General features: G+C 43.2%; 1 protein-coding gene across 5 annotated transcripts in view; it reads right to left on the reverse strand.

The window, feature by feature from the left end:
- The window catches only part of arhgap22a (Rho GTPase activating protein 22a), a 376947-nt gene that overhangs the window by 4221 nt on the left and 345289 nt on the right, over nucleotides 1-27437 (reverse strand). For all 5 annotated transcript variants that reach the window (XM_078530720.1, XM_078530721.1, XM_078530724.1 and 2 more), the window contains 5 exons: nucleotides 22879-23086; nucleotides 19891-20023; nucleotides 15766-15839; nucleotides 14060-14181; nucleotides 10044-10953 (listed from right to left, as the gene is read on the reverse strand). In XM_078530720.1, coding sequence (XP_078386846.1) covers nucleotides 10044-10953; nucleotides 14060-14181; nucleotides 15766-15839; nucleotides 19891-20023; nucleotides 22879-23086 — 1447 coding nt within the window. The remainder of the gene's footprint in view (nucleotides 1-10043; nucleotides 10954-14059; nucleotides 14182-15765; nucleotides 15840-19890; nucleotides 20024-22878; nucleotides 23087-27437) is intronic.

A 27437-nucleotide genomic window follows, 5' to 3' on the forward strand; every position in this document is an offset into this window, starting at 1 on the left:
CTGGGGGTGAGGATAGAGGGGGAATCTGTATTGACTTTGAACAGGATGTAACCTTTGAAAGCTCTTGATCCCATATGTTCCTCATGTGTAATTAAATTTAGGTTTTTATTTGTTGCTGAAATCAAATTCCTATTGGCGGCAGGAGGGAGGGCACTGATTTAGAGTGACTGGCAAAATAACTCAAGGTGACTTTTTGTAGCCAACCAGTGGTTAAGATCTGGAATGCACCGCCTGAGAGGGCATTGATTCAACTGTAGCTTTCAAAATGGAATTGGATAATTTCCTGAAGAGCAGGGCTATTGAGAAAAAGGCGGCGGGGAGGGGGGTGGTGGTAGGACTGGCTGAGTTACTTGTGCAGAGGGATAGCAGAGGCAGCAGGGGCCGATTGGCCTCCTCCTGTGTTGTGAACAAAAAGTTCTAATTTTTAACTGCCTATTTCTCCATTCTGCCCAGGCTACTTTGACATTTTCCATACCCATTTCATCTCTCTTCGATTGCCCACCTTGGGGCTTGTGTGCTTTATAGGGCAAAATAAATCAGATCTGATTTTATCTACCTCTTTCCCCCAAAGATGACAAAGCCCGTTCTGTAGAGCAACACACTAACCATCCAACCTAATGCACCTTGTAGCACAAACTGAAGTCTCAAATCTGGTTGGTATTGTAGGTAGCTTTTCCCCCCCCTCAATTTGGGCTACTACATGCTAACATGTGACTGTCTTCTTCTGCCAACCCATTCCCCCATAAACAACTTGTATTCATGCAGCACATTTCAAGGGGAAAATGTCCAAAAGGTACCTCTCAACAGCCGAAGGACAGAGTAGAAGGAATACCCAAGTCTTTGATTGAGGTGGTGAGTTTTGAGGGAGAGAGGATTGGCTTTGGTAAGGAATTCCAATGAGTTGGGATCTAAATGGCTGAAGAAACGCCTGTTAATGGTTAGGTGAAGGGAGAGAGGGTGTATAAATGACTGGAATCCGAGGAACCGAGTGCATGCATGATGGAATCAAGAGCAGCAAAGTTTTATAACCCAGGAGGTATGTACTATACACAATTCTTAATAAATTACTCAGTTTCCCCTACATCATTGAGAAGATGCCAACTGGTTGCCACAATCTTTCCTCACCCATCTCTTCCCTTTATTTCTTCCTTTATTTTGAACTTATCAACTCCTCTTCATAAATTTTAGTTTCTCAGCCAACTTCATACCTCCTTCACTGTTAACCTTTTTTTAAATGCTTCAAGCTTTTAAAATTCACACCGGTCAGCTGAACACTCATTTCCTAACTTCCGATGCATTCTCCTCTGCTCTTTTCATCTTCTATGTACCTTAGCCCTTGAACGAGATTTCTCAATCAAATGAAGTTCCTGATTAGATAAACATTCTTGCATCTTCCAAGGCTGAGTTTCGAGATTCAGGCTGGAATTTTATTAACTTTGTCAGAAGCCTGGATTTAAATTTGTCCTCTGCCCATCTGATTGGGGACAACCTTTGTCCCTTTATAGTTTCACAATCCAAAATGAAACAAATTATCATTAGACTTTGAATAAGAAAACCACATGTACATCATAGAAACACAGAACATTTATAGCACAGGAGGAGGCCATTCAGCCCATTGTGACTGTCAGAACTATGAAACAAAAATAGAGGTGAAGCAAAGGTAATCTATATACTTCCAGAACTAAAAGCAACTCATAAACAAATTAACATGGACAGTCAAAGGTAAAACTGAGGGATGTAGGCCAGATATTTCAAGGTATTGCAAGAAGAAATGCATAGGAAATATGGAATTGCAAAAATCATTAAATTGCTAATGAAGTGACTGATGCCTTGGTACCACTAGATGGGGCTACTCGCAAATGGACCTTCCATAGAAAGATGGAAGTTTACTCTCTTGTATCCCAATGATCAGAGCTTGTGTTGGTTTACCTCTGCATGGCACTAACACTGCCACTCATTGCCATGAGGACAGCAAACCCAAAGCAAATGACCCATTGGCCTGCACCCTGGGCTGAAGCAGGGTGGGAGAGAAATAGCAAGCTGTCAACAAAGATGGGGATAGACTTCTATTAAAGGAAGCTGCCTTTAGTACTCACAATGTTGGACACAAAAGCAATCGGCCTTAATTGGCAGAACTGAGAGGCTTTTGCCTTCAGTCTCTGATAATGTGCACAGTTCCGACAGAGACAAACACTGTTTGTAGAGGTGGGAGATGACAGCTGGCTGCTTGCACTTTGATAAATAAAGCATTAAGAGCTTCACATACTGGGAAAGTGACCTCAGTCTGTGTGGAACTAGCTGATACATGTTTGGGCAGAGACAATCTTCACTTTGTTTGGTCAAATCTACACATCAAACACAGTTGAAGAAGGAAAGTTTACCCTGCCCCCCACCCCCCCAAAAAAAACCTTTCTTTTAAAAAAAAAAAATTGGATCCAGATTCTTTGGAGCATCACGGTGAAGCTTGCAAACCTGGTCTTCATCTGACATCCACACACTTGTACTTTGACCAGGGGTTATTAGGTAACAATTAAGGTGTGGGGACCCCAGCTGACTTTCCCCTAACTCTGGAGTATTGAGGTCGTACCCGCATTGTCCCCTTAACCTCAGATTACCTAACTCAGCTCAAACTAAGGACTGAACCTTGACAATTACTCAACGAACCATTAAGGACTACTCCAAGTTGGAGAATAATTGAATTGCATGTAAAGTTAGTACATTGGAAGCCCTTTTATAAGACGTGTGGTGGAACAACAGTTTTATCTGACATAAGATGACAAGAAACCAAGATTTAGAGAGACAATTTATCATGATTCAGGTCGGGGAAGAGCAGAAAGGTGTGTTTTTGAACATCTATCAAAAACCAAAATTTTGGAACCCTATTGAGGGTGGAGCCTAATTTTACATTGAAATCATCGGCATGTCTGCACTTGTGTCTTTTAAGGGAGAAAGTATGTAAACATTTGAATTGGAGTAAGGTGCAGAGACCATGGGGGATAAAGGACGGTGGCTCAAGGTCTTGACCTCAGTAGCAAAGAGACAGCAAATACACAAAAGGCTGAATGGCCTCCTAATGTCCTATGCTCCTTTCCATTCATTTCCTAATGTCCAGAAGACAAAACTCAGGATTTGCACAGAAATACTGCAAATTCATTTAGAAGCGTGTGAAAAAGCATTCGCCTTACTGAGAGTTTTGACGGCCAATTCAGTAATTATAGTCCATTTTAATTGCAGTCTGACAGTTAGGGGGCTCTGCAGTTTTTTTTTCAAAAAAGAGTCCCAACACCTTATATTCTTCATCATCAACACCTCAGATGCAACTGTTCCTGCTAAATTCGGAGCTTTTGACTGGGCAGCCAGCATTTCCCACAATAACTTCTGCCACTGTGGATCGCCTTAATTCCAAAACTTTGAGTTTTCCTTTGGTTACAAGGAAGAAATTCCTATTGGCTAAGCTTTCATGACATTACTGTTTATAGAGCCGCCTCCATAAGGCAATTAGTACAGATTACATGAATGACCCAATTCCCTTCCTTAGTAATTCAGTTTACTATTAGTTTCTTTAGTTGTCTAATTTTTCTAACTATCTTTAAATATGAATTCAATAGTCTTCAAAATGTATCCTCTTGTGAAATATCCTCTAGGAAAGAGTGATCATAACATGATGGATTCCACATTCAGTTTGAGGGTGAGAAATTTGGGTTTGAAACTAGTGCTTTAAACTTAAAGGAAATTAAAAAAGATATGAAGACAGTTGGCTATAGTAAACTGGAAAAATAGGTAAAAAAGACAAGATGGTAGATAAGCAGTGGCAGATATTAAGAGATATTTCATAACACTCAACAAAGACGTATTCCATTGAGAAAGAAAGACACTGAAACGGATGAATCATCCATGGCTAGCAAATTGAAAGAAAAGATGTGCAATGTTGTGAAGTGGTAGGCCAGAAGATTGAGGAAAGGTTAGAAATCAGTAAAGAATGACTAAAAAATAGAAGGAACAGCAACATACGAACATACGTGTAAGGAGCAGAAGTAGGTAATTTGGCCTCTCGAGCCTGCTCCACCATTCAATAAAATCATGGGTGACATGATTGTGGCCTCAACTCAACTTTCCACCAACCCCCAGTAACCTAGACTCCCTTGTTAGTCAAGAATTTATCTACCTCTGCCTTCAAACTGTTCAAAGACCCTGTCTTCACCACTCTCCAGGGAAGAGAGTTCCAAGGACTCATGACTCTCTGAGAGAAGAAACTCTCCTTATTTCTGTCTTAAATGGGAGTTCCCTTATTTTTAAACTGTGTCCCCTAGTTCTGGTCTCTGCTACAAGAGGAAACATCCTTTCAGCATCCACCCTGTCAAGTCCCCTCAGGATCTTTTATGTTTCAGTAAGATAACCTCACTCTTAACTTCAATAGAGACAGGCTCAACCTGGCCAACCTTTCCTTATAGGATAACCCCCTCATTCCACGTACCAGTTGAGTGAATTTCTCTGAACTGCTTCTAATGCATTTATATCCTTTCTTGAATAAGGAGACCAAATCTGAACACAGTACTCCAGATGCAGCCTCACCAACACCCTGTACGACTGTAGCAAAACATCAAACATGTATATTCCATTCCTCTTGCAATATTTCACTTGCCTTCTTAATCACTTGCTGTACCTGCATAATAACTTTGTGATTCAAGAAATATAAAAACGAATGCTAAGAACTTCAAGTATATAAAAAGCAAGAGAGTAGCTAAAGTGAATGTTGGTCGTCCAAAGAAATGGCAGAGACTTTGAACAAGTATTTTGTATCCATCTTCATGCTAGAAGACACTATGCATCCCATGAATAGTAGAAAATCAAGGGCAAAGGGGAGGGAGGAACTTAAAACAATCACTAGTACTAAAGAAAAAGTACTAGGAAAATAATGGGACTAAAGGCTGACTAGTCCCCTAGACCTGATGACCTGTATCCTAGGGTCTTGAAGGAGTGACTGAAGAAGAGTCACCTGGACTCAATGTTAATTCTGTCTTTCTCTCTACAGATGCTGTCAGACCTGCTGAGTTTTTTCAGCAATTTTTGTTTTTGTTTGAGATAGTGGATGCATTGGTTGCAATCTTCCAAAATCCATAGATCCTGGAAAGGCCCCAATAGATTAGAAAGCCACATATATAACACCCCTATTCATGAAAGGAGGGAGTCGGGAAGCAGGAAACTATAGGCCAGTTGGCTTTCCATCTGTCATTGGATAAATCCTGGAATCCATTATTAAAGTAGTAGTAGCAGAACAGTTAGAAAATCAAAATACAATCAAGCAGACTCAACATGGTTTTATATGGAAGGGAAATTGCTGCCCATGCTGTGCCTACGTGCTTGTACTGTTTTGCTCATGACATCATTGCGAGTGACAGAGTTCCTAACTTTACTGATTGTCCCTACGGTCAAAGTCAACTCTTATTGGCATAAAATAATCATAACAAAGTAATTAAGGGACACAATTCTGCCAGGTCAGAATCAGCTCTGCAATTAAGGTCGCAGACTATGAGATGCTGTATAAACACAGGCAATGAATGGTGAGGGATATGCGAATGGAGGGATATGGTGAGGGTTCCATGTGTTGAGGCCAGTATCTTTCAGTGATTAACTCCCAGTAGCTGCTTCTCTGAGTGTCCCATTGTTCACAATCTGAGCAATGTCACTAAATAAATTTCTTAATGTATAAATAAATTAAATAAATCAAATCCATACACTCTTCAAGTAATGAGATCTGAAAGGTCATAAGCATTGTGGTTTTAATTTTCTATCTAAAGCTTTCTGGTAGGCTGGAGCGCAGCAAAGTGATGGCATTGGTTTCCTGCGCATGCACAGATCGGTGTGCATGCACAGACTGGTATCGGTGACCATCTTACATTGGCAAGAACTAGTGTTGACATTTTTTAGAGTTCATTGAGGATGTATCAAGGAGGATCGATAAAGGGCAGCCAGTAGATGTAGTGTATTTGCATTTCTAAAAGGCATTTGATAAGGTGCCACATAAAAGTTACACGATAAGAGCTCATGGTGTTGGGGGTGATATATTAGTGTGGATAGAGGATTGGCTAACCAACAGGAAAAATGTGGGATAAATTTTCTGGTTGGCAAACTGTAACTAATGGGATGCCACAGGGATCAGTGCAGGGGCCTCAATTATTTACGATCTATATTAATGACTTGGATGAAGGGACAGTGTATTTTCTGACACAAAAAAATGAGAAAGCAGGTTCTGAGAAGGACACAAAGTCTACAAAGGGGTATAGGCAGGTTAAGTCAGTGGATAAAGGCTTGGCAGAGGGAGTATAATCTGGGAAACTGAGAGGTTATCCACTTTGGCAGAAAGGTTCACCAGACTGATCCCTGGGATGGCAGGATTGTCATTTGAGGAGAGATTGGGTTAACTAGTCCTGTATTCACTGGAGTTTAGAAGAATGAGAGGGGATCCCATTGAAACAAATAAAATTCTGACAGGGCTGGACAGACTGGATGCAGGGATGAGGTTTCCTCTGGCTGGGGGGATCTAGAACAAGGGGTTAGTCCCAGGCTATGGAGGAGGCCTTTTAGGACTGAGATGAAGAGAAACTTCTTCACTCAGAGGATGGTGAACCTGTGGAATTCTCTACCACAGAGGCTGTGGAGGCCAAGTCACTGAATATATTTAAGGAAATAGATAAATTTCTACATTCTAAAGGTGTCAAGGGGTATGGGGAGAGAGTGGGAGTACAACGTTGGAATAGAGGATCAGCCATGATCATATTGAATGGTGGAACAGACTCGAAGGGTCAAATGAACAACTCCTCCTATTTTTATGTTTCTAAAGAATAAGAAAGCAGAATATAATGTAAATGGGAAGAAACTCGCAAAATGCTGCGGTACAGAGGGGTCTGGGTGTCCTTGTACACGAACCAAAAAACGTTAGCACGCAGGTACAAAGGGTAGTTAGGAAGGCAAATGGAATGTTGGCCTTTATTGCAATGGAGATGAAGTATAAAAGGGGGTACAACTGTACAGGGTTTTGGTGAGACCATACCCAGATCACTGTGTACGGTTTTGGTCCCCTTATTTCAGGAGGGAAATACTTCTTTTGGAGACAGTTCAGAGAAGGGTCACTGGGTTCATTCCTAATTGACGGGGTAGATGCTGAGAGAATGCTTCCCCTCCAAGAAGGAATCTAGAAGTAGGGGACACAGCTTCAGAATAAGGGACGCCCCATTTAAGACTCCAATGAGAAAGAATTTTTTCTCTGAAAGTTGTTGGTCTTTGGAATTCTCTTCCCCAGACAGCGGTGGAGGCTTGGCCATTGAACATATTGAATATATAAGGCTGAGGTAGACAGATTTTTGATCTACAAGGGAGTTGAGGGCTTTGGGGCACGGATAGGAAAGTGGAGTTGAGGCCATGATCAGATCAGCCATGATCCTACTGAATGGTGCAACAGGCTCAAGGGGTTGAATGGCCTAGTCCTTCACCTCTTTCTAATGCTCCTGGCTCAACATTTTTGCTTTGGCTTTGCGACAATTCATTGTATAAACATAAGTTATGTGGAAAAGTGACTGTGCAATGTGACCCATAAATACATTCAAATGTGTAACCTGGGAGAAGTGGAAATGTTTTAGTGGGTTGTTCTTTTAGGATATGTGCCACTGTTTTTTTTTTAAAAGATAGTTTGTTCGCTCAGTGTCAACAGGTTCAAGCCTCAAAACACAGAAATAGGAGCAGGAGTAGGGCCATTCGGCCCCTTGAGCTTTCTCTGCTATTTAATAAGATCATGGCTGATCTGATTGGTTTTAACTCCACTTTCCTGCCTGTTCCCTGTAGATCAAAAATCGGTCTAACTCAGCCTTGAATATATTTGAGGACCCGGCCTCCACGGCTCTCAGGGGGAAGAGAACTTCAAAGACTAATGACCCTGAGAGGAGAAATTCCTCATCTCCAACTTAAACGGGGGACCCCTTATTCTGAAACTGTGACCCCTGGTTCTAGATTCTTCCTTGGAGGGAAACGTCCCTCCAGCATCTACCCTGGCAAACCCCTTCTGAATCATATTTCACCTCATTCTCCTAAACGCTAATGAGTACAGGCCCAAACTACTTAACCTTACGTCATGAGACAACCCCTTCACCTCAGGAATCTACCAAGTGATATCCCAGAGACTTTGGCTATAATCTAGGCTAACACTTCAGTGTGGTGCTGTGGGAGTGCTGCATTGTCTTAGGTGTCATCTTTTGGATGACTTGGCTCAAGTAGCATCAATACGGTTTTTTTTCTGAACATAATGACACAACACTGCCAGCTCTGTTCAGCTTTGCCCGACATGGGAGCAATTCGCATGGTTGGTGAATAGAGACGGGCGTACCCACTATGCTGTAGACTTGGATGCTCCTACTGGGTCCCTGCTGACTATGCCATCATTTTGAGATACTGTGTCCTATAACATTGGAGCAATGCGGTGGGCATCTTAATACTACATCAAACAATTTCGTTATCTGGTGTGCCGTTGGGAGATTTACTTAATGCACTTTAAAATTAGCTGAACAATCTACCATTGATGTTATAGTGCTACCTTAGCTACAAGGCTAAAGTTAGTGTAAACACTCCCTCATTGTACCAGCCATTTAGAAACTTCATTTAAGGCAGCCTTTCATGGAGATGACCAGGAAACAGATGTCACTGCAGACAACTATAGCCCACAAAAACTTAACAGTAACGCTGTGCCCTTCCTAGAAACACACTTATTTGAAGATCCTGCTATTTAGATTGCTCAGAGCAACTTGGCTGATCAGTCAGTCAGTCAGCTGCTTTGTTTGTTATCACTAAACAAGCTGGAACCTTGTGTTCTGAATGCTTGACAACAGAATGTGGTCTGGTCGCGAAGTAGAAATGCCTGATAACACCTGCTGAAGATACTGCCCGTGTTTTGTCTGTCTGGATTCGTAAAGCTCACCTTGAGGCAAATATACTTGCTATGAGAAAGCCTATCTAAATCCCAGGTGAAACATCCTCAGCCAATTTTCAAACCAGGATTTTAAAATTGATGTATCGGGGGATGGGGACAATATTGAAGGTTGGGGGAGGGCAAGGATAGGGTTGCTGGCAAGCAAGGGACGTGGACAACTGAGATTTGGGAAAACTTCAATCTGTGAAAGGTGGAACTAGGGAGTATGTTGGGAGGTGGCAACTGGAACTCGAGGGAAGGGCAGGAATAAGCCATTTGGAATAGGTGGAATAAGTTTATGTTCCTGTTGTAGCTTTTAATGCAATACCCACAACCTACTTTCAGAAACCATGTTCAGCATAATCTATTCGTGAAGAGCAGAATTCTTATTTTAAAATGATCACCAATACTAAGAAGGGTTTCAAATTTAAAATAAAGTTATTGGAGAAGAAATCTTTTAAAATTCACTGTTGACTGGCTGAAACAGCGGTACAAGGTCTCCGCTCCCACATGAGGAACTGAGGTTAGGCACATCCCGTGCAGGTGACAGGGTGGCCTTCCCCATTGACTATTTTCCCTGGTACAGTTTAAGTGTACAGATTATTGCTTAAACATTACAGCAGCCCTGTCTTCAGAGGAAATGCAGTTAGCGAAGAGTTCCAAAAATAAAAACCTGCCATTCATGTGATATAATCTACATTGATCCATACAAAGCTGTTGTAGTCACTGGGCGAAACTAGTCTGGACCCATCAGCAAGTTTGATTCATTACATCTTCTGACTCCAATTAGGGATGAAAGGTCCACATTGGAATTATGCCAGATGGACATGTTATGTGGTAACAGTACATGTGTTTTCAAGTGTGCAATTCTGGGATGCAGGCACATTTTACACCAAACTGCTCTGCCATAGCCTGGAAAACCTTTGGATTTTGTACATCCTAATTAAACTGCAAGTGCAAAGACACATTTTTAACCAATTTGGTTCCTGTACATTCCACTTATTCCTTATTCTAATGCTGAACTCTAACCTGGTTTCTTGCAAAGCAGTTATGCATGTAACTCGACGGTAACGTGTCTTGTTATCACCTTTTAATCCTGGTTTCGTACTCTGCCCTTTGTTTGGTCAGTTCTGACTTGAGCTCTGTGACCAGACTCTGAAGTGCTTTCGAACATGTGGCAGAGTCATTTGATGCAGTGGCCAAGTCACTGTTCTCGCTGCAGCTCATACTACTGATGCACACATCAAACTGCCCAATCCTACTGCCAGTCTCAAACCTCTGCGTCTCGCCCTGTGGCTGGGTGACCTGCACGGGCCAGTCCACTTTTGTGCAGTTGAGCACTGAAGAGTCACTCTCATGGCAAACAGCGGAACTACTAGAGTCAACCACCGAAATCTCACAGGATGAAGTTGACCATGTGGTACTAGCGATGCTCTGCCTGTCCCCAACACTCAAGGAAAGACTTGATGACGGGACATTGTCATAAGTTGACAGGCGCGATGACCCAGTTTCTTTGACCCTGTCCCCAGATGAAGTCCTTCTGTGCCCTCGGAGCGATGATAAACCATTCATCAGCCAATTTCCACTGGCTGTTAAATGCGGAATATCTAAAGTCGAGCCACCTAGTTTGGCATTGCTAGACCTTCCTCCAGTCTGTTTAAAAGAGTATTTCCACCCAGGGAGCGTCTGCAGTCTTCTGCTTGGGCTGGTGCTTATAGGAACCTGTTTGTCAGTTTGCTCCTGAGATGCATTTTTTGAAACGGTCACAGGGGTGCTAATGTTCACATCTAGTGAGGTTGCACTGTTGCAGAAGCTGCCCACTTGATTGTCAGTCTTGGTTTCTCCGCACTCTTCTTCAGACACCCACTCCACCAGACAGCGCTTGCCCACCGATGGCACTTCAGGCTGAGGGATCAGTGTGTCACTGTGACTAATGGGGAAAAGTCTATCATGTTCACTGATCAACACGGTCATTAAGTGCTGCACCAGGGAGGTACCTGTTTGTGGAGGGGAGAAAAAGAGATGACACATATGGACTATACACAATAAAAATGAAGTGGGTTTGTCAGTTCAATTTATGATTGAGCAACTGCCCCTCATTGCAAATCCTATTGTAAGCATTCCTGGGACTTTGTTCAGAAGTGATAAAGGGGTTAATTCTGTGCTCCAAGTGGTAGCCCCATCACAGCACAGTAGGGTTGGAGAATTGTAATATTGTCTATCTTCAAGCATAACTTCCCCACTGGGAGTGAAGAATATCTATTAATACTTTATGGTCACATCAACACCATCTCTACTACCCAATCCAAATGGATATTTATTAACCAGGGGGATTTTTTAAATGTAAATATATGTGGCCCTCAGTTTCCTAACTTTCTTTCCCAAAGTTAACCCAGGCTGGGAGCATAATTCTATAGGTGTTGGCAGCTCTTCAGCATCTAACCCAACTTGTCATTCTTTGCCAGCCTAGGCAATGAATGCTGATGTGCGCTTGACCATTGGCATTGCCACTCAACCCAACTCTCCCCAATACAGCAGACCTTGAACAATGTTCAGGAGCAGGACTTTTACCTAAGTTCATTTTTCTTCCCACCCTTAAGGGAATAAAATTCAGTTTCCACTCAATTGGTAATGAAACATATTTTTTTCGTTCACAGGATGAGTGTTGTTGGCTGGGCCAGCATTTAAAGTGCCCATCCCTAATTGCCCCTGAGAAGGTGGTGGTGAGGTGCCTTCTTGAACTTCTGCAGTCCATGTGGTGGAGGTACACCAACAGTGCTGTTGGAAGGGAATTTCAGGATTTTGACCCAGTGACAGTTCCAAGTCAGGATGGTGTGTGGCTTAGAGGGGAACTTGGGTGGTGATGTTCCCATACATCTGCTGCCCTTGTCCTTCTAGGGGTGAAGAGGTCATGGGTTTGGAAGGCGCTGTCAAAGAACCCTTGGTGAATTGCTGCAGTGCATCTTGTATATGGTATACACTGCTGCTACTGTGCATAGGTGGTGGAGAGAGTGAACATTTAAGGTGGAAGGGGTGCCAGTCAAGCAGGCTGCTTTATCCTGGATGGTGTCAAGCTTTTTGAGTGTTGTTGGAGCCTCACTCATCCAGGCAAGTGGAGAGTATTCCATCACACATGCATTCATAGACTGACGTGATTGAGTTTCAGAAGTTAACACTGGGAAGGAAGTTATCGGTAGGTATCACACTGTAATATTAGCACATGAAAACATTAGGGCCTGGTGTTTCTACATGATAACAGTGGAATCTGGATAGAATGCAATGGCTTTAGAAGAAGGTGGAAATTTAAGTGAGTTGCGCTCATTACCACTTACGCTAATGTTTCCATGATCATTTGCACTGTTTCGAATCACTCTTCACCAATCCCTACCCACATCCCCTGTCAGAAAAGCAAGTTTCTACTAATTGTGCCTGTTCGTTGGGTTAATCACATTGCGCCCAGAATCGGTTGAAGCCTCACTCAGGTCTGTCTCGCATACTGATGTAGCCATTACTATAAATTAAATCAAATTCAGTCAATTGATCTGACCTTGGTACACAAGATGTGACCAGCAGTCAACTGGAAGCACTGGTTGGCCTGTTTGTTCAGCTGCAGTAATTACTTGAACAAATTTTTAATTTAAATTCAGTCATCCCAAGGCCTTATTAGCCACGTTCCAGTGAATAATTGATTACCATTGATAACATTGCGTGACTGTGCTAATTCATGGGAATTTTGGTGTTCAGGCATCTGTTAATAAGTCTGAGTGTAGACTGTGGTGTATCTCCACCATGGCAAAATCAGCACAGTGCCCAGCACATTCTGGGCACATTTTAACAATTGCACCCTCCTGGCAGAAACTCTTGGACGCATTTAAAAGATAGATCGGATTGGGGTCATGATTTCCCCGCAACCTGTAGATTTTTTGTTGTATTTTGACACTATGCACAAAAACAGCTTCACTGAATGGGTTAAAACTCTTGGGCCTTGTGAATTACCAAAGTTGCTTCTTGATTGGTGCACTTCTATACCAACGAGGGATCAGAATTTTTGGACAGTGGCAGCAGCAGTGGTGGCAGTGTGGGCAGGGCTGAGGCCTTGGAGGAGCAGACCAGTCCTGTCCAGGAACAGCTAAAAGGTAAGTGGCACACATACTCTTTGTTTTTAGGGGATAAGTTTTACTGCGTAGGAAATTTTCCTAAGACTCTCAGCACGTGACACCAATGATTGTGCCACGTTGACTCCATTCCAAAAAAGATGGGCACCTCCATTTCAAAGCAAAGATTTGACTGGATGGTGGCAATTTTGTAGTCATCCGTCTATGATGCACTGGTCTAATCTAGCAGTTCTCCTCAAGGAAACCTACAGGATTGCGAAAGATATTAATGTCATAGTTGTGTGCAGTATTGTGAGGTTGAAGGCTAAGTTCACCAATTGTGTTAGGTAAGGGCATCGGACTAGGATCATAACCAGTTGGTCCTTTGAGCCTACTCCACCATTCAATTAGATCATGGTTTATCTGTACCTCAACTCCATTCATCTCACTCCACCCCTGCCCCTTGCTTCATGTTCCTGGGAATCCTTGTCTGGCAACAATCTGTTGATCTATCTCAGTCCTGAAAGCTTCAGTTGTCCCAGCATCCACTGCATTTTTGAGGGGAAGAGAGTTCCAGTAAGTTAACTTTATTTTGCATCTGTCACTATAACTGACCTGGCTGGCCTGGCTCTAGATGTCCTTAACAAGCAGAGCGAATTAAATGATATAAGTGGTATATGCTTAAAACTACAGCCATTTTCCATAGCAGGCTATTGGAAAGCCTGGAGCTTGGCTCTGGTGCTGGACTGGGTTGTCAATCGGATACTTGGGTCAAACATGCCAGGAGGAGCAATGGCTGCCCCACACATCTTGCTGCAAGTTTTTGTGTGTTTCCTACAACATCGCCTGTAAAGCAGAGTAAACGCTTAATGTTAAGGAAGTTCAATTGTATGACCTACTCTTCACTTTCTGGTTGGCAAGGCAGATGAACCTGGGTTTAAAAACTAAACCAACGAAGGACAGATATTCACAATAGATAGTTGATAAGTTGTCGATAAGTCAAGTATACCTTCCATAATGGTCACTGGGTCTTCCAGTTTTGGACGCAAAATATTTGGTCCAAAGACAGTTGCGAGATTTTGAACGCTCATTTTATTAACACCTGAATAAGATTGAACTTCATCAAGGAACCTACAAATAACATGGCAAATATTAGAAGATCAGTCAAAATACAGTCTAAACCCATTATCTTTATTTTGCCAACAGGGTGTTTTAGTTCCACGTCATAAAAGGTGTATATGTGCATTAATTAGCGAATATATACAAACACACACCCCGTGACAATTCTTCATATTCCTCACAATTTAAAGGCTTTTTGGTTCACTTGGATTATTCAGCTGTTGGGTGCAAATAACAAAATCTGCTTTGGCTGGTTGGGATGCACTTCGTGTTGCTATTTCCTCCTTCCTTTGTCCAAATGCAAAATATTACACCATCAAAGTCTTGTAGCTCAAAGTATCACAGATGCTTCCTGGTCCAATTCTTTTTCAAAAATTTATCCTTTCATGGGATGTGGGCGTCGCTGGCAAGGCCAGCATTTGTTGCCCATCCCTAATTGCCCTTGAACTGAGTGGCTTGCTCAGCCATTTCGGAGGGCTGTCAACCACATTGCTGTGGGTCTGGAGTCACACGTAGGCCAGATCAGGTAAGGATGGCAGATTTCCTCCCCTAAAGGACATTAGTGAACCAGATGGGTTTTTAATCACAATCGACAATAGTTCCAAAGTCACTATTTCAAGACGAGCTTTTAATTCAAGATTTATTAATTGGATATGAATGTCACCAGCTGCCATGTGGGGTTTGAACCCCTGTACCCAGAACATTAAACTGGGGCTCTGGATTACTAGTCCAGTGATATTACCACTACACCGATGCTTGGACCTTAAGGGTGACTGGGTTTTGGTCATTGGGGGTGGGGTGAGGGAGTTAAGGCAAGGCTACTCTTTCCCTCTTCCACCTCCCTTCCCCCCCACCGCATCTCCCCCATCCCCCACACCAACCTGCTAAAAGGGACATGGGGCAAAGAAAATACTAGGAGTGAGCTATTCCTTTTCGTTTGGGGGAAAAAAAAAGGAAACATAATAGTTTTTTTTTAAAACCCGCCAGAGGTTATTACACCCATGCAGACTGAGGTCTTTCCCTCTATTCAAGCAACTTCCTATCACACACTTTCCTGTCGGTCAGCCAAGGCTGCTTTAGTACAAACTCAAGAAGCTCCCGTTCCAGCATCTCCCATCACTCCCCATCTGTAAGCGTGACAGAGATGTGACCTAAGTCTAAACAGCTCCGTGCAATGACAGTCAAACAGGTCTGGTATTCCAAATATCTGGCTTTCTATCTTGGAATTGGAAGCACCAAGCATTTCTGAAACACTACTTACTTTGCAAAATTCTTGAATCGGCTGCAGTTGCCACACACAAAAACGGTTTTGCAATTCCGTTTCAATATTGGAGAGGTAAAACAGGGTTAAATATCGTAGAGCGGCACGAGAAAAAAAGAGACGAGAAACATATCACTGAGGGTTTTAGTAACTCATTAGCCCTGAGATGCTTTGCGTCGCTGAACCTGACTGCTCTGAAGAAGGGTCACACGGACTGGGAACGCTAACCCTGTTTCTCTCTCCACGGACGCTGCCAGACCTGCTGAGGTTTTCCCGCATTTTCTGCTTTTTTTGCTCATTCATTTCATTCAGCTTAGTTATGGCAGAAAACCCACCTGCAGATATATTTGAGGAGATTGTAATTAGCCCGAGGCAGATTGGTGACCTGTTTGATCAGCTCTTGGACACCCTGAATAAAAAGAAGACCGGATTATTAACCCTCATTCTAGTTCAGGTAGAGAGAGAGAGAGAGACTCAAAAAAAAACCAATACAGGGCAATTTTACCATGACCATCTCAGTGGAAATGTGGCCAGTTAAAATCACCCAGGTTACTCACCTGCCCCAGGGTCACTAGAACCAGTTCAATTGAGCGGGCAGCTCAGACCCGTGTCCAAAGCTGCCGGCCTTATTTTTAAACCCTCTTTTTAAACATATGTATGTCAGGTCCTGATGTCATCAGGGCCCCAACTATAATTTTAAGTCGCTGGTCCGATTAGGAAGCAGGGGGAAAGAAAGACTTGCATTTGTATAGCGCCTTTCACAACCACCCAATGTCCCAAAGCCCTTTGAGATAAGTGCTTTGTGAAGTGTGGGTCACAGTTGGTAAGATAGGAAACAAGGCAGCCAGTTTGCACACAGCAGGTTCCCACAAACAGCAACGTGACAATGATCCGATTATGCTTTTTTCGGATGTTGATTGAGCGATTAAATATTGGGAAGGGCACCAGGCCAGGGAGTGAGTTTCCCACCGGGTCAGCTTCTTGGGGAAGCTGGTCAGGGTCTGAAGATGCACCTTTTTAAAAAAAAAAACACAATTTAAATGCATCCCCTGCACCACCGCCCCCACCCCCGCAACACCTCAAGGAAGCTTAGGACTTAGGCTTCCGTACTTCCCTCCTCTATCACCACGTCCCTCCTCCCCATCCCAAGCTGATTGCTGGACTGTTGCACCGTTACCGAGCCAACCCTCTACTAACCCGGTCTAGACGGGGGACTTCCCACCTAAAACCTGTAGGAGGTCACTGGTGGGGTATAAACGAGGCGGAGGAGTTTGAGTACTCCGGGGAATCGTGAGGGCCTGGGTTGATGGAGGCTCTTGTTTCTGGGGCCATGGGTGAGCTTTTAATGCTCGGCACTCCTCGCCCGCCAAAGACGGGTCCAGTGTTAAAACTGAGGCGATCGTCTTGTGGGTTAAACTTGTTCCAAATTCAGATGTGGCACAAATAGACAGGACAGTGTGAACAGGCTTTTCACAAACCCAACATTGTATCACTTCACCAAGAACCTAACCTTGTTTTTTTTGAATGGTTACTATACATTTGAACACCCATCACCAAGTACTACCATATCGTGGAGTAAGAGTTCCTGCGTGAGTTCGTAAATGCTTACAGAACAGAAGGAGGCCATTTGACCCATTGTGCCTGTGCTGGCTCTTTGAAATAGCTCCCCAATTAATGACATTCCCCCCGCTCTTATCCCTTAGTCCATAACTAGCAATTGTCCCGCTCTCCTGCCATAATTAGGAGAAAACTCAGTGAAACAGCATAAATAACTGATTACAAGGCTTATGATTCCCACAGAGTTTGAGGCAAGAAGACCTCTGGGGAAATTCTATCCCCATATGTTTACGAGTGAGTTGACTCTTTGGAACGATCTGCTCACAGGCCGATAGAAGCAAGACCCTTCAGAAATGTTTCAATAAGGCTGGATGCTATAAAAAGGCAGTTGGAGATGGGCAAAAAGGGCCTCATCTCATTCAGCAGTTTACATAGGTTCATAGGGTTGTCCATTACAGAGGCTGTAACCATTGAAGTCCAACAATCTTAGAGCTCCCTCCACCGCAGTTGAACATTGTCACTGCTGTTTTCTAATGAAATCTTGCTTGAAATCTTATTCACATTTTCAATTAAATCAAAGCTCAGGCAAGTGAAAGCTAACGGATCAAAGTACTTGCACCGATGTAATAAAGGGTTTAGCAGCCTTCCAATTAATTGTGAAGTTGGTGATGTGGTTCAATTAACAATGCAGACACACACACTTAGCGTACTGGCATCAGTGCAAGACCACAACTGCTTGACCTTGCTCCTAGTCTTGGGCTGTTCAGTGCGAGCAAAGGCCCAAAATGACTCCAAAGTGGAGCTTGATTCCTGCCTCCAGGCAGCCTCCAGCCAACTTCATCCTGGAGACTGCCTGGGTACCAAATTTAGGGTCGGTTTAAGCTGGAATTGCAGTGTTGGTGAGAAGTGAACCTGCTTTGGGTGGACGCTACAGTTACCATGTGAATCCAACATTAGCGTTGAGCGTTTCAGCTCTCTCACCAATTAAAATGGAATTTTAACAAAAAAAAAGGCTCCTGCCTAGGTTCTTTTAATTGGATTTAAATTCCTTCCCTTAAATAAGGACTAAAGTTTTCCGGATCATAGTGGGAGGTTCTGTGTTTTTGTTGGCAAATCAAATCCTCACTCACGATCCACTGAGAAACTTGCAGTTGGTCTGGCTTTGTTATGGTGCATGATAAGTTCACAGCAGCATTAGTACAGGGGAGATATAAATATCTAATTGGGCCACATCTGTCTCAGCCAGTATGGATGAGAAGGAAAAGGTAAGTCAGAGAAGGGCACAGATTCTTGGGAAGCTTCCTCATCACACGATGGCGTTAAATAGGACCATATATCGCAGCGTATAAGGAACCCAACTTTTCTGGCCCCAAAAATCGTATTTTTGCACGTACTCGGTGTACAAGTTGACCCCCTTTCTGGCCACGATGTACTCTACTTGCATTTGTAGTCAACCTCAATGTTTCTCCTCTCGAATGCACGTTTTGCTTACCGCTAACCTTATACCTGGATATAAGGGACCACGCAGGCGATACAGGCTGCGTTGTGAAGATGCGGGGGAGTTTGACACATGTCCAGTCTTTGCATCGGAAGCAGGTGACATTTTAAAATGGTGACCGTCCACACCCGCACCTTTGTACTCAACATATAACTTAACCCCTGTTTTTAGAGGGATTTTTTTGAGGCTTCAGAGGTTGACTTATTATGCTGACATCTACGGTAATTTTAATTAGAGTAAATTATTCATTCATTTCTCCAAACACTAATTAAGTAGTTCCATTAATGGAATGGACACTCAGTTCTCTGCTTCCCAACTACCTGCCCTCACCAGATGTCTTCTATTATGCTGCTATTTTCCATTTTTGCTGTGGGGTTGCCAATGGAAGCCAATCACCATTCAATAATTGTGATACTTTATCCAAATCCAGTTATGCCACATGTATTAGTACTTGTGAAAAGGGGTTACACTGGACTTGAAGACACGACTTATACAGTCAGCTCCTCTACTGCTTTCTGCTCAATCGCAAGAGAGCTCTTTACTGATGTGATTGCACTAGAGAGAGTGCAGAGGAGATTTACCAGGATGTTGCCTGGGCTGGAGAGTTTTAGTTATGAGGAGAGTTTGGATAGACTGGGGTTATTTTCCCTGGAGCAGATGAGATTGAGGGGGGACATGATTGAGGTGTAAAAAATTATGAGGGGCATAGATAGGGTGGACAGGAAGGAACTTTTCCCCTTGGTAGAGGTATCAATAACCAGGGGGCATAGTTTTCAGGTAAGGGGCAGGAGATTTAAAGGGGATGCGAGGAAGAATTTTTTCACCCAGAGGGTGGTGGGAATCTGGAACTCACTGCCTAAAAGGGTGATAGAGGCAGAAACCCTCAGAACATTTAAAAAGTATTTGGATGTGCACTTGCGATGGCTTGGCATACAAAGTTATGGGCCTAGTGCTAGCAAATGGGATTCGAATGGTTAGGTACTTGTTTGACCAGCGCAGACTTGATGGGCCAAAGGGCCTTTTTCTGTGCTGTAGACCTCTATGACTCTCTGTGTATATGCCTGGTGTCAGCTTTTGTGAACTGGGATCAGGCTCTTCATTAATGTATACCAAGTAGGAACACTTAGCAGTTTCCTGAAATAGACTTTGCATATGGTGTTTAATCCAATGATCTCCTGCAGGGAATCTCATGCCGCCTGCTTTGATATCCTTTGATTGACTTGGCATCAAAATTACACTGGACAGTTTGAATCTGTTCTAAGCCAAAACTGGTCAAGGTGGAAACGAGTGGTGTAGTCTAACCAGTCTACTAAAAGTAAAATGGAATAGCCCAATTTCTGGGAATGTTGCAAAGAGGACGTAATGCATTCAGGACAAAACACGGAAACATTCTAGGTAGACGCACCTCCTCTTCATCCTTAGCCAATAGTTGTGCACATGAGAGGAAGTCTTCATACTTGGCAAATGGGATCACTGGCTCTGGCAACTCTCTCAGATACAGCTTCAACAGGGATGCAACTGTGTGTACATCGGTGTTCCTGCAAAAACAAAATCGCAAAACATCCAATTCGCTGTTGTAGAACGCTAGCACAATTAACTAATGTTTGCTGTCAGACCCCTGCAAGTAGCTTAGTGGGTATAGAACAGCCCAGCGAAAGGCCAATTCTCTTCATGCTGGTCCATATAAGGCATTTAATCCACACAGTGGACGTGGCATGTTGAGAATTGGCACTAATTTTGACTACAAAGCTTTAGTAATCGCTGGAGAAAATGAATCAAAATTAAAGAATCTGAATAATTCAACGTGTGTTAGAAATGTACCATTAACATTTTATTTCAGAATGTCAAGTTTTGTACAGCTATTTTGTACAGCTGTGATATAAGAGCCATGGTGTGCCCAAATAATCGTGAAGGTTGACAGATTATTTTATCCTTTCACAGGATGTGGGTGTCCCTGGCTAGGCCAGCATTTGTTGCCCATTCCTAATTGCCCTCGAGAAGGTGGTGGTGAGCCACCTTCTTCAACTGCTGCAGTCCATGTGATACAGGTATATCCACAGTGCGTTGTTCATTCCCAGTAGGCAACTAGATTTTTTGGGTACCCGGAATTTATTTTGAGGAATTAAGGAATGAGCTTAGCTTTCAAAAAGGTAAGTGCCAATAGAAGTTTTTTTTAACTTTATTAATTGCCTCTATGTTTATGTGGGTAAATGGTATGGTGGCAGGCTGGAAACAAGGACATCAGGATAAACCTTCTGACCCAGGAAGTGACAGTACAAGTAGGTTCAAGAGGCAATTTGATGTGTTCCTGGTGAGAAGACAGGTAGATGGGAACTGATCTATCAAAGAAAATGACAGACTTCTTCAACCCTCTCTAAGTCCTTGTGTTTTCACTAGAACGTCTCAGGTTCTCACCCTTGCTACAGTGCTCCAATATATGGTAGGCATAATCCTGGAAAGCTGTACTTAACATCTACTCCCAGCCTTCCATGTTAACCCAGCAAATTAGACAAGTTGAGTGAGTGGGCAAATACGTGGCAGGTGCAGGATAACGTGGTTAAGTTTGAAGTTATCCACTTTGGTAGGAAAAACAGAATGGCAGAGTATTATTTAAATGGTAATAGATTGGGAAATGGTGATGTACAAAGGGACCTGGGTGTCCTTGTACAACAAGCACTGAAAGCAAGCATGCAGGTGCAGCAAGCAGTTAAAAAGGCAATTGGTATGTTGGCCTCCATTGCAACAGGACTTGAGTACAGGAGCAAGGATGTCCTGCTGCTGCTGTACAGGGCCTTGGTGAGACCACACCTTGAGTATTGTGTGCAGTTTTGGTCTCCTTAACCTAAGAAAGGATATACTTGCCATAGAGGGAGTGCAGCGAAGGTTCAGCAGATTGATCCCTGGGATGGCAGGATTGTTGTATGAGGAGAGATTGGGCCGACTAGGCCTGTATTCATTGGAGTTTAGAAGAATGAGAGGGGATCTCATTGAAACGTACAAAATTCTGACAGGGATGGACAGATTGGATGCAGGGATGATGTTTCCTCTGGCTGGGGGGGTCTAGAATAAGGGTTCACAGTCTCAGGATACGGGGTCGGCCATTTAGGACTGAGATGAGGAGAAACTTCTTCACTCAGAGGGTGGTGAACCTGTGGAATTCTCTACCACAGAGGCTGTGGAGGCCAATTCACTTCATATATTTAAGAAGGAAATAGATTTCTAGACTCTAAAGACATCAAGGGGTTTGGGGAGACAGCAGGAGAATAGTGTTGAGATAGAGGATCAGCCATAATCATGTTGAATGGTGGAGCAGGCTTGAAGGGTCAAATGACCTAATCCTGCTTCTATTTTTCTATGTTTCCAAGAATATCTATACATTTCAGATGACAAGGGAGAGAGTACGCTGAACGCAGTCACTGCTGCTAGGACATGCAAGATGGCAAATGCATCCACTGTTACTTCCAGCAGAAAATTCCGGAAGTGGTGGGTGATAAGCAGATCATCTCCTGTCAAATTTGGCACTCCAATCCAATGCAGCTATGCTGAAAAATCTAATACCTTCCAATATTTGGCTTCACTTCTACACACAAAAGATCGATCAGATGTAATCATGTAAAAACTACAGAATCTGGAATTTAATTAGCTAAAAGCTGGTTAGTTGTCTAACCAATCAAATGGAGGTTTCTTTGATAAATGTCCATGGATAGGCAATAGCCTGTGTTGTTTCCCACACTCCTCTTAACTGGCCAGCGCGACCCTTTACCCCACAGCTGACTAAAGGGCAGGAACCTCTGTGTCAGCAGAAATGATGCAAATCTAGAATCAATGCACCTCAACAGGTTGGGGTTTTGCATCCATCTCCTGCTAGGCTGGGTTTGATTCCAAAGAAAGACATATACAGGGAAGTCTCAAAATTGCAAACTGCAGGTCAGGTTAACTTCGCAAATGGGCAATGGAACCAGAGACTGAAGTAAAAAGATAAATGAAAGCTTTTGTATTTAGAAAATTGAAATAGTGCAAAAGTTCTAATGAATAGAACATAGAGCATTAATTTTTTTTTTAAAAAAGCACAGAGTAAAGAAGAAGGAGGGCAAAAAACAGGACAGAGTACACATGTTCTATTGTTAGAAGTCAATATGTTGAGTTTGAAGTTAGTGTGGACTGGAACTTCCAATATACAAGTTATAACTACTGGTGACTCTTCATTGCAATGCTAGAGACGCCTTCTGACAACATGGCGTAGGAACCATCATTTGCCAATAATATTTAGTCAATAAAGTAAAGTCAGTAAAAGCACTGACTTCAAAACCTAACTTTTCTCATTAAATAAACATCAGAAGGCTGGAGTATTCTAATGCTGTAAATTTAAAGAATCACCTTCAGCTCACATTACCTGTCAAACAGAGGCTTTTCTCCACAGTCAAAAGAATCCTGGAGTTCTTTGACGAGGTTGGCTTGCCCAGGCATGCGGAATAGCCCTTCTTCAGTGAGACCATGCTCTCGGATAAAGTCCACACACTGTTCGACTAATAAGGGAGCTAACCGCTTGCCAAACTTCCGCTCGTACTGTACCGTGTCTTCCAAGCGTTGTCCAAATATACCTGCAATAAATCGGAATTCACAGCTGTGATTTCCCTCGGCACAGACTTCAATAACAATCCTCTGATTTATTACGTTGCTTTGAAAGTTGGTGCAGTGAACCACAGCACCAAATATCAAAGTCAAAAAGGAGGCAACTCAAAACATTTTAATTACAATGCAGCAGATTAATTTTAAAAGCCGCAGGTACCTCTGTTTTGTGAAAGGAAAGTCTTTCTTCTTTATGTGGTTTTATTTTAAAAGGGTAGCTTCAAACACTTCCTCTCCACTCAACAACACTTAGCTGAATCCCTAACTTAGACACTGCTCCGCTCTCTGTGTCTCCAACAGCTGGGCAGAATACGGGGGAGAAAAAAGCCATCGGAGAATGGTTGATCATCTCTAACCTACAACCCTCTGTCACAACAACTTGACTTTATTGATACTGATCTGCTCAATGCTCTTTAACATTCATTCCTGCTGCAGAGGAGTAACAAGGTTGATGGGCACCAGATATGACACAACAAAAGGAACTTCAAAACGCAAGAGGCTGTTTGTGACCTATTCAGGAGAATAGTTACATATTTGATTGTATCAATTGCTGCGGTTCTGCATCCTTGCTTGGGAGGACCCCTGGCTTGTGATGAGCTCATTGATCTAGAGGGCAATTGGGGATGGGCAATAAATGCTGACCTTGTCAGTGATGCCCACATCCCATGTGCAAATAAGAAAAAACTCGGGCGGGAACAGATGTTCTAAATGACCATAGTGATCCTGGGCTAGCACAGGGACAGTTAGCCAAGGTTCTTGCTCCTGATTTTTATCGACTGACTTTCCTGAGAGTGCACATGTGGGCATCTGCTGACACGTGGTCACACTTGGTAATGATGCCCAACCCCAGTCGAATAGCGTGTTCATTATTTAGGTTAGCCTGTGAAACAATGGCCACTGGGGCAAGGTACCTGGAGGGCCACAGGCACCTGCATAACTATGTCCCCAGAAGAGTCACTGCCTTGGGGTGAGGAGTGGAGAGGATTGCTGATGGGAGAAATAACTCGAGAAAGAATGTGCTTAATCTTGTTCAGATAAACAGTGGTTATCGGGAGGAATATATGGTCAGCCCTGAGTGTGGGGGCAAGAGGGGTTGTATCTCCTTATTCCCATTTTATGAATGGAGAAAGATACATTTGAGGAACATATAGTATAAAACGCTTTATTCTATGAGCCAAGTTAAATAAAGAGCATGTCCGCAGTGTGCTGCAGTCTGTTCAAACATGGACTAGACAGCCCATTTATTTTAGATAGTCATGCAGCAACAACCACTTTTCTAGCCTCCCTGTTGCCTCTGTTGGTAAGTGGCAATGCAGATTAACAAAGCCATAAAAAGTACAAACAAAGCACTGGGGTTCATTCCCAAAGGAATAGAATTGAAAAGCAGAAGTTATGTCATACTTATATGCAACATTGGTTAGACCATACTTTAGTACACTTCACAGTTGTGGTCACCATATTACAAAAATATATATGTACAGTGGCACTGGAGAAAGTGCAAAACAAACTTGCGAGAATGATAACAGAATGAAGAGGATACATCATCAGGGAAGACTGAACAGCCAGGGTCTCTTTTTTTCTGTGGAGACCTTATGGCAGTCTTTAAAATTATCAAGGAGTTCAGTAGGGTAGATCTAAAGATGATGTTTCCTCATGTGGAAGAGTCCAAAGCCATAAATATAAGGTAGTCATAAATGAATCCAATAAAGGAATTCAAGAGAATCTGAATTTACTGAGAGTGTGGTGAGAATGTGGAACATTCCACCACAAGGAATAGTTGAGGCCAATAGCATAATTGGTTTTAAGGGCAAGCCCACTGTGGAACTGTGCCTCAGAAGATCTCCTGTTTTATCTTGCTCTATGCAGAGAGCTGCCATTGATCTCTGTGGTCTTGGGTTAACAGGGAGGGAAATGCCAAGTTGCCAGCTCCTGATCTTCATGTTAGTGCTTGTTCATGCCTATCAGGTAAGCAGAGAGTCTAGTTTGGCTGTGGCTCTCATGGTTGATTTGGTTAGTCACAGCCTGGGCTCTTTCTGGTTGTAGAAAGACACTCATGGAATTGTACCCAATAAGGCCTTTGAGCCCAAACTTAGGAGCTTCAAAAGCAGGTCAAGGAATCATGAGACCTGAACAGTCATCAGGAATTGGTCCTCGGGCTGTATCTACATCATAGGGATGAGCTGCCTCAACAGGAAGCCCAGCCCATGGGAACAGTCAATGTTGGGCTACCTGTCTCATGGCTGGTGACTCTCAGGTAAGATCACGGAGGAGGAATTGGAGCAGATAATCAGGGCGTGGGTCCCGGGAGGAGGAATGCACTCCTGACTCCACAGAAAAAAACACCTTGTTTGTGCTTTGTGTCAACAGGGGGCTCTGAAGAATCCTGCAACAAGTTTGAAATGGGGTCCTTTAACAGACAGCAGGCCCCCTAATTGACATTGCATTGGTTTAACGCCACTTTTAGGCAGCTGACTGGGATGCCTAAAGAAAAATGGACCACACAGATTTAATAGCGGGATCAATGTCTGCCCGGATTGGGTGCAGGCCAACCTGATAAACTGGGACACTCTGCCCTTAGTTCACATGTGAAAAATGATTGCAACACATACCAATTCCTCCGCCAACTCTTATTCAGTGGACACATTTAGTAACTTTGCTGCTCCTGACACTGTTCCATTGCTGCGTAAATTCAAAATTCCCAATTGTGTGGTGTAACCTTTTATGGAAAAAAAAGGGACTGAAACACGGATAGACTTTACTCTTAAAAGAGTTTCCAGGGGGAAGAATTCATGCCCTGGCACTAGTTTCATTGTGGTGACTCTGATGTGATTTACAGCATTGTGTGGCTCTCAGCAGAGGAACACAGCAATATAGGAACAGGAGGAGGCTATTCAGCCCCTCAAAGCTGTTGCCCCATTCAACTAGATCATGGCTGATCTGAATATTAACTCCACCTAACCTGCATTGGTTCCCTAATCCTTAATAACGTTGCCTAACAAAAATCTGTCCCTCCCAGCTTTGCAAGTTTTTAGTTGACTCCCCAGTCTCAACAGCTTTTTGGGGGGGAGAGTTCCGGATGTCCTCTACTCTTTATATGAGGAGGTACTTCCTACCATCACCCTGGATGGCCCAGCTCCAATTTTAAGGTTATACCCCCATGATCTGGACTCTTTCCCCCACCCACCCCCTCCCCACTGCCAATAGTTTATGCACCCAATCAAATCCTTTAATCATCTTAAGCACCTCGAGTAATTCTCCCATTAATCTTCTATACTTGGGGGAAATACAAGTATTATGCTTGCTAGAAGGCTTCTCCTGAATAAAGAATGAAGCAGAGATGCCTATAAAACTCAGGTCTGCTGGCTCCCTATTGTGCCAAGTAGATACCGGTCACAGAGGGTTACCTATGTGTGGGTATAACTGTACATTCAAAGCAGGCACTGGAAACATTACGACAAGTGTCAGATGAATTGTCCTACATGTCCTTGTTCAGTCTCAATTTCACATTTGTATTGGCTTTTGACAATGAGGGACGAACTGACTATCGCCTTCCTCTAGATTCCATTCAAGATCTTAATAAAAAGGTGTGATTTTATTTGATCTATAAAATGACAACATCTAGCAGGATGTCAGATGACACTGACCTTTGCCTGTGATGTTCTGTGTCTGGCTATTAAGTCTGAAATTCCTTTGCTTAGTAATTCTTGTTTGGTAAAAGGTTTGATGGAATTAAGTTGCAGAGAAGACAAAGCGCAGCCCAGCAGGGTGCAGCCATTAGACTTCTCCCCTCCTCCTTTCCTTCCCTTTACCCCCTTTAGGCTTTTAGCCCAAGCTTGGCATCACCATATCACTGCTTTCTGATTTATCTAGCCCTCTAGGTGTCACCTGTGGCTCAGTTGAGAGCACTTTCGCCTGAGTCAGAAGGTTGTGGCTTCAAGCTCCATGCCTTAGACTCGAGTACACATAGAAACTAGGAGGAGTAGGCCATTCGGCCCTTCGAGTCTACTCCTCCATTTAATATGATCATCGCTGATCCTCTATTACAACGCCATACTCCCGCTTTCTCTCCATACCCCTTGATGCCCCTAACATCCAAAAATGTATCAATTTCCTCCTTGAATATACTCAGTAACCCAGCTTCCATGGCCTCCTGTGGGAGAGAATTCCACAGGTTGACCATCCTCTGAGTGAAGAAATTTTTCCTCATCTCAGTCCTAAATGGGAATTTTTATTTATTTTACATAATTCACACAATCCAGAGTGACACTCCAGTGCAGGACTGAGGGAGGGTTGCACTGTCGGAAGTCCTGAGATGTTAAACCA

The sequence above is a fragment of the Cetorhinus maximus genome, chromosome 27 (genome assembly GCF_964194155.1).
Source record: "Cetorhinus maximus chromosome 27, sCetMax3.hap1.1, whole genome shotgun sequence".
Classification (NCBI taxonomy): domain Eukaryota; kingdom Metazoa; phylum Chordata; class Chondrichthyes; order Lamniformes; family Cetorhinidae; genus Cetorhinus; species Cetorhinus maximus.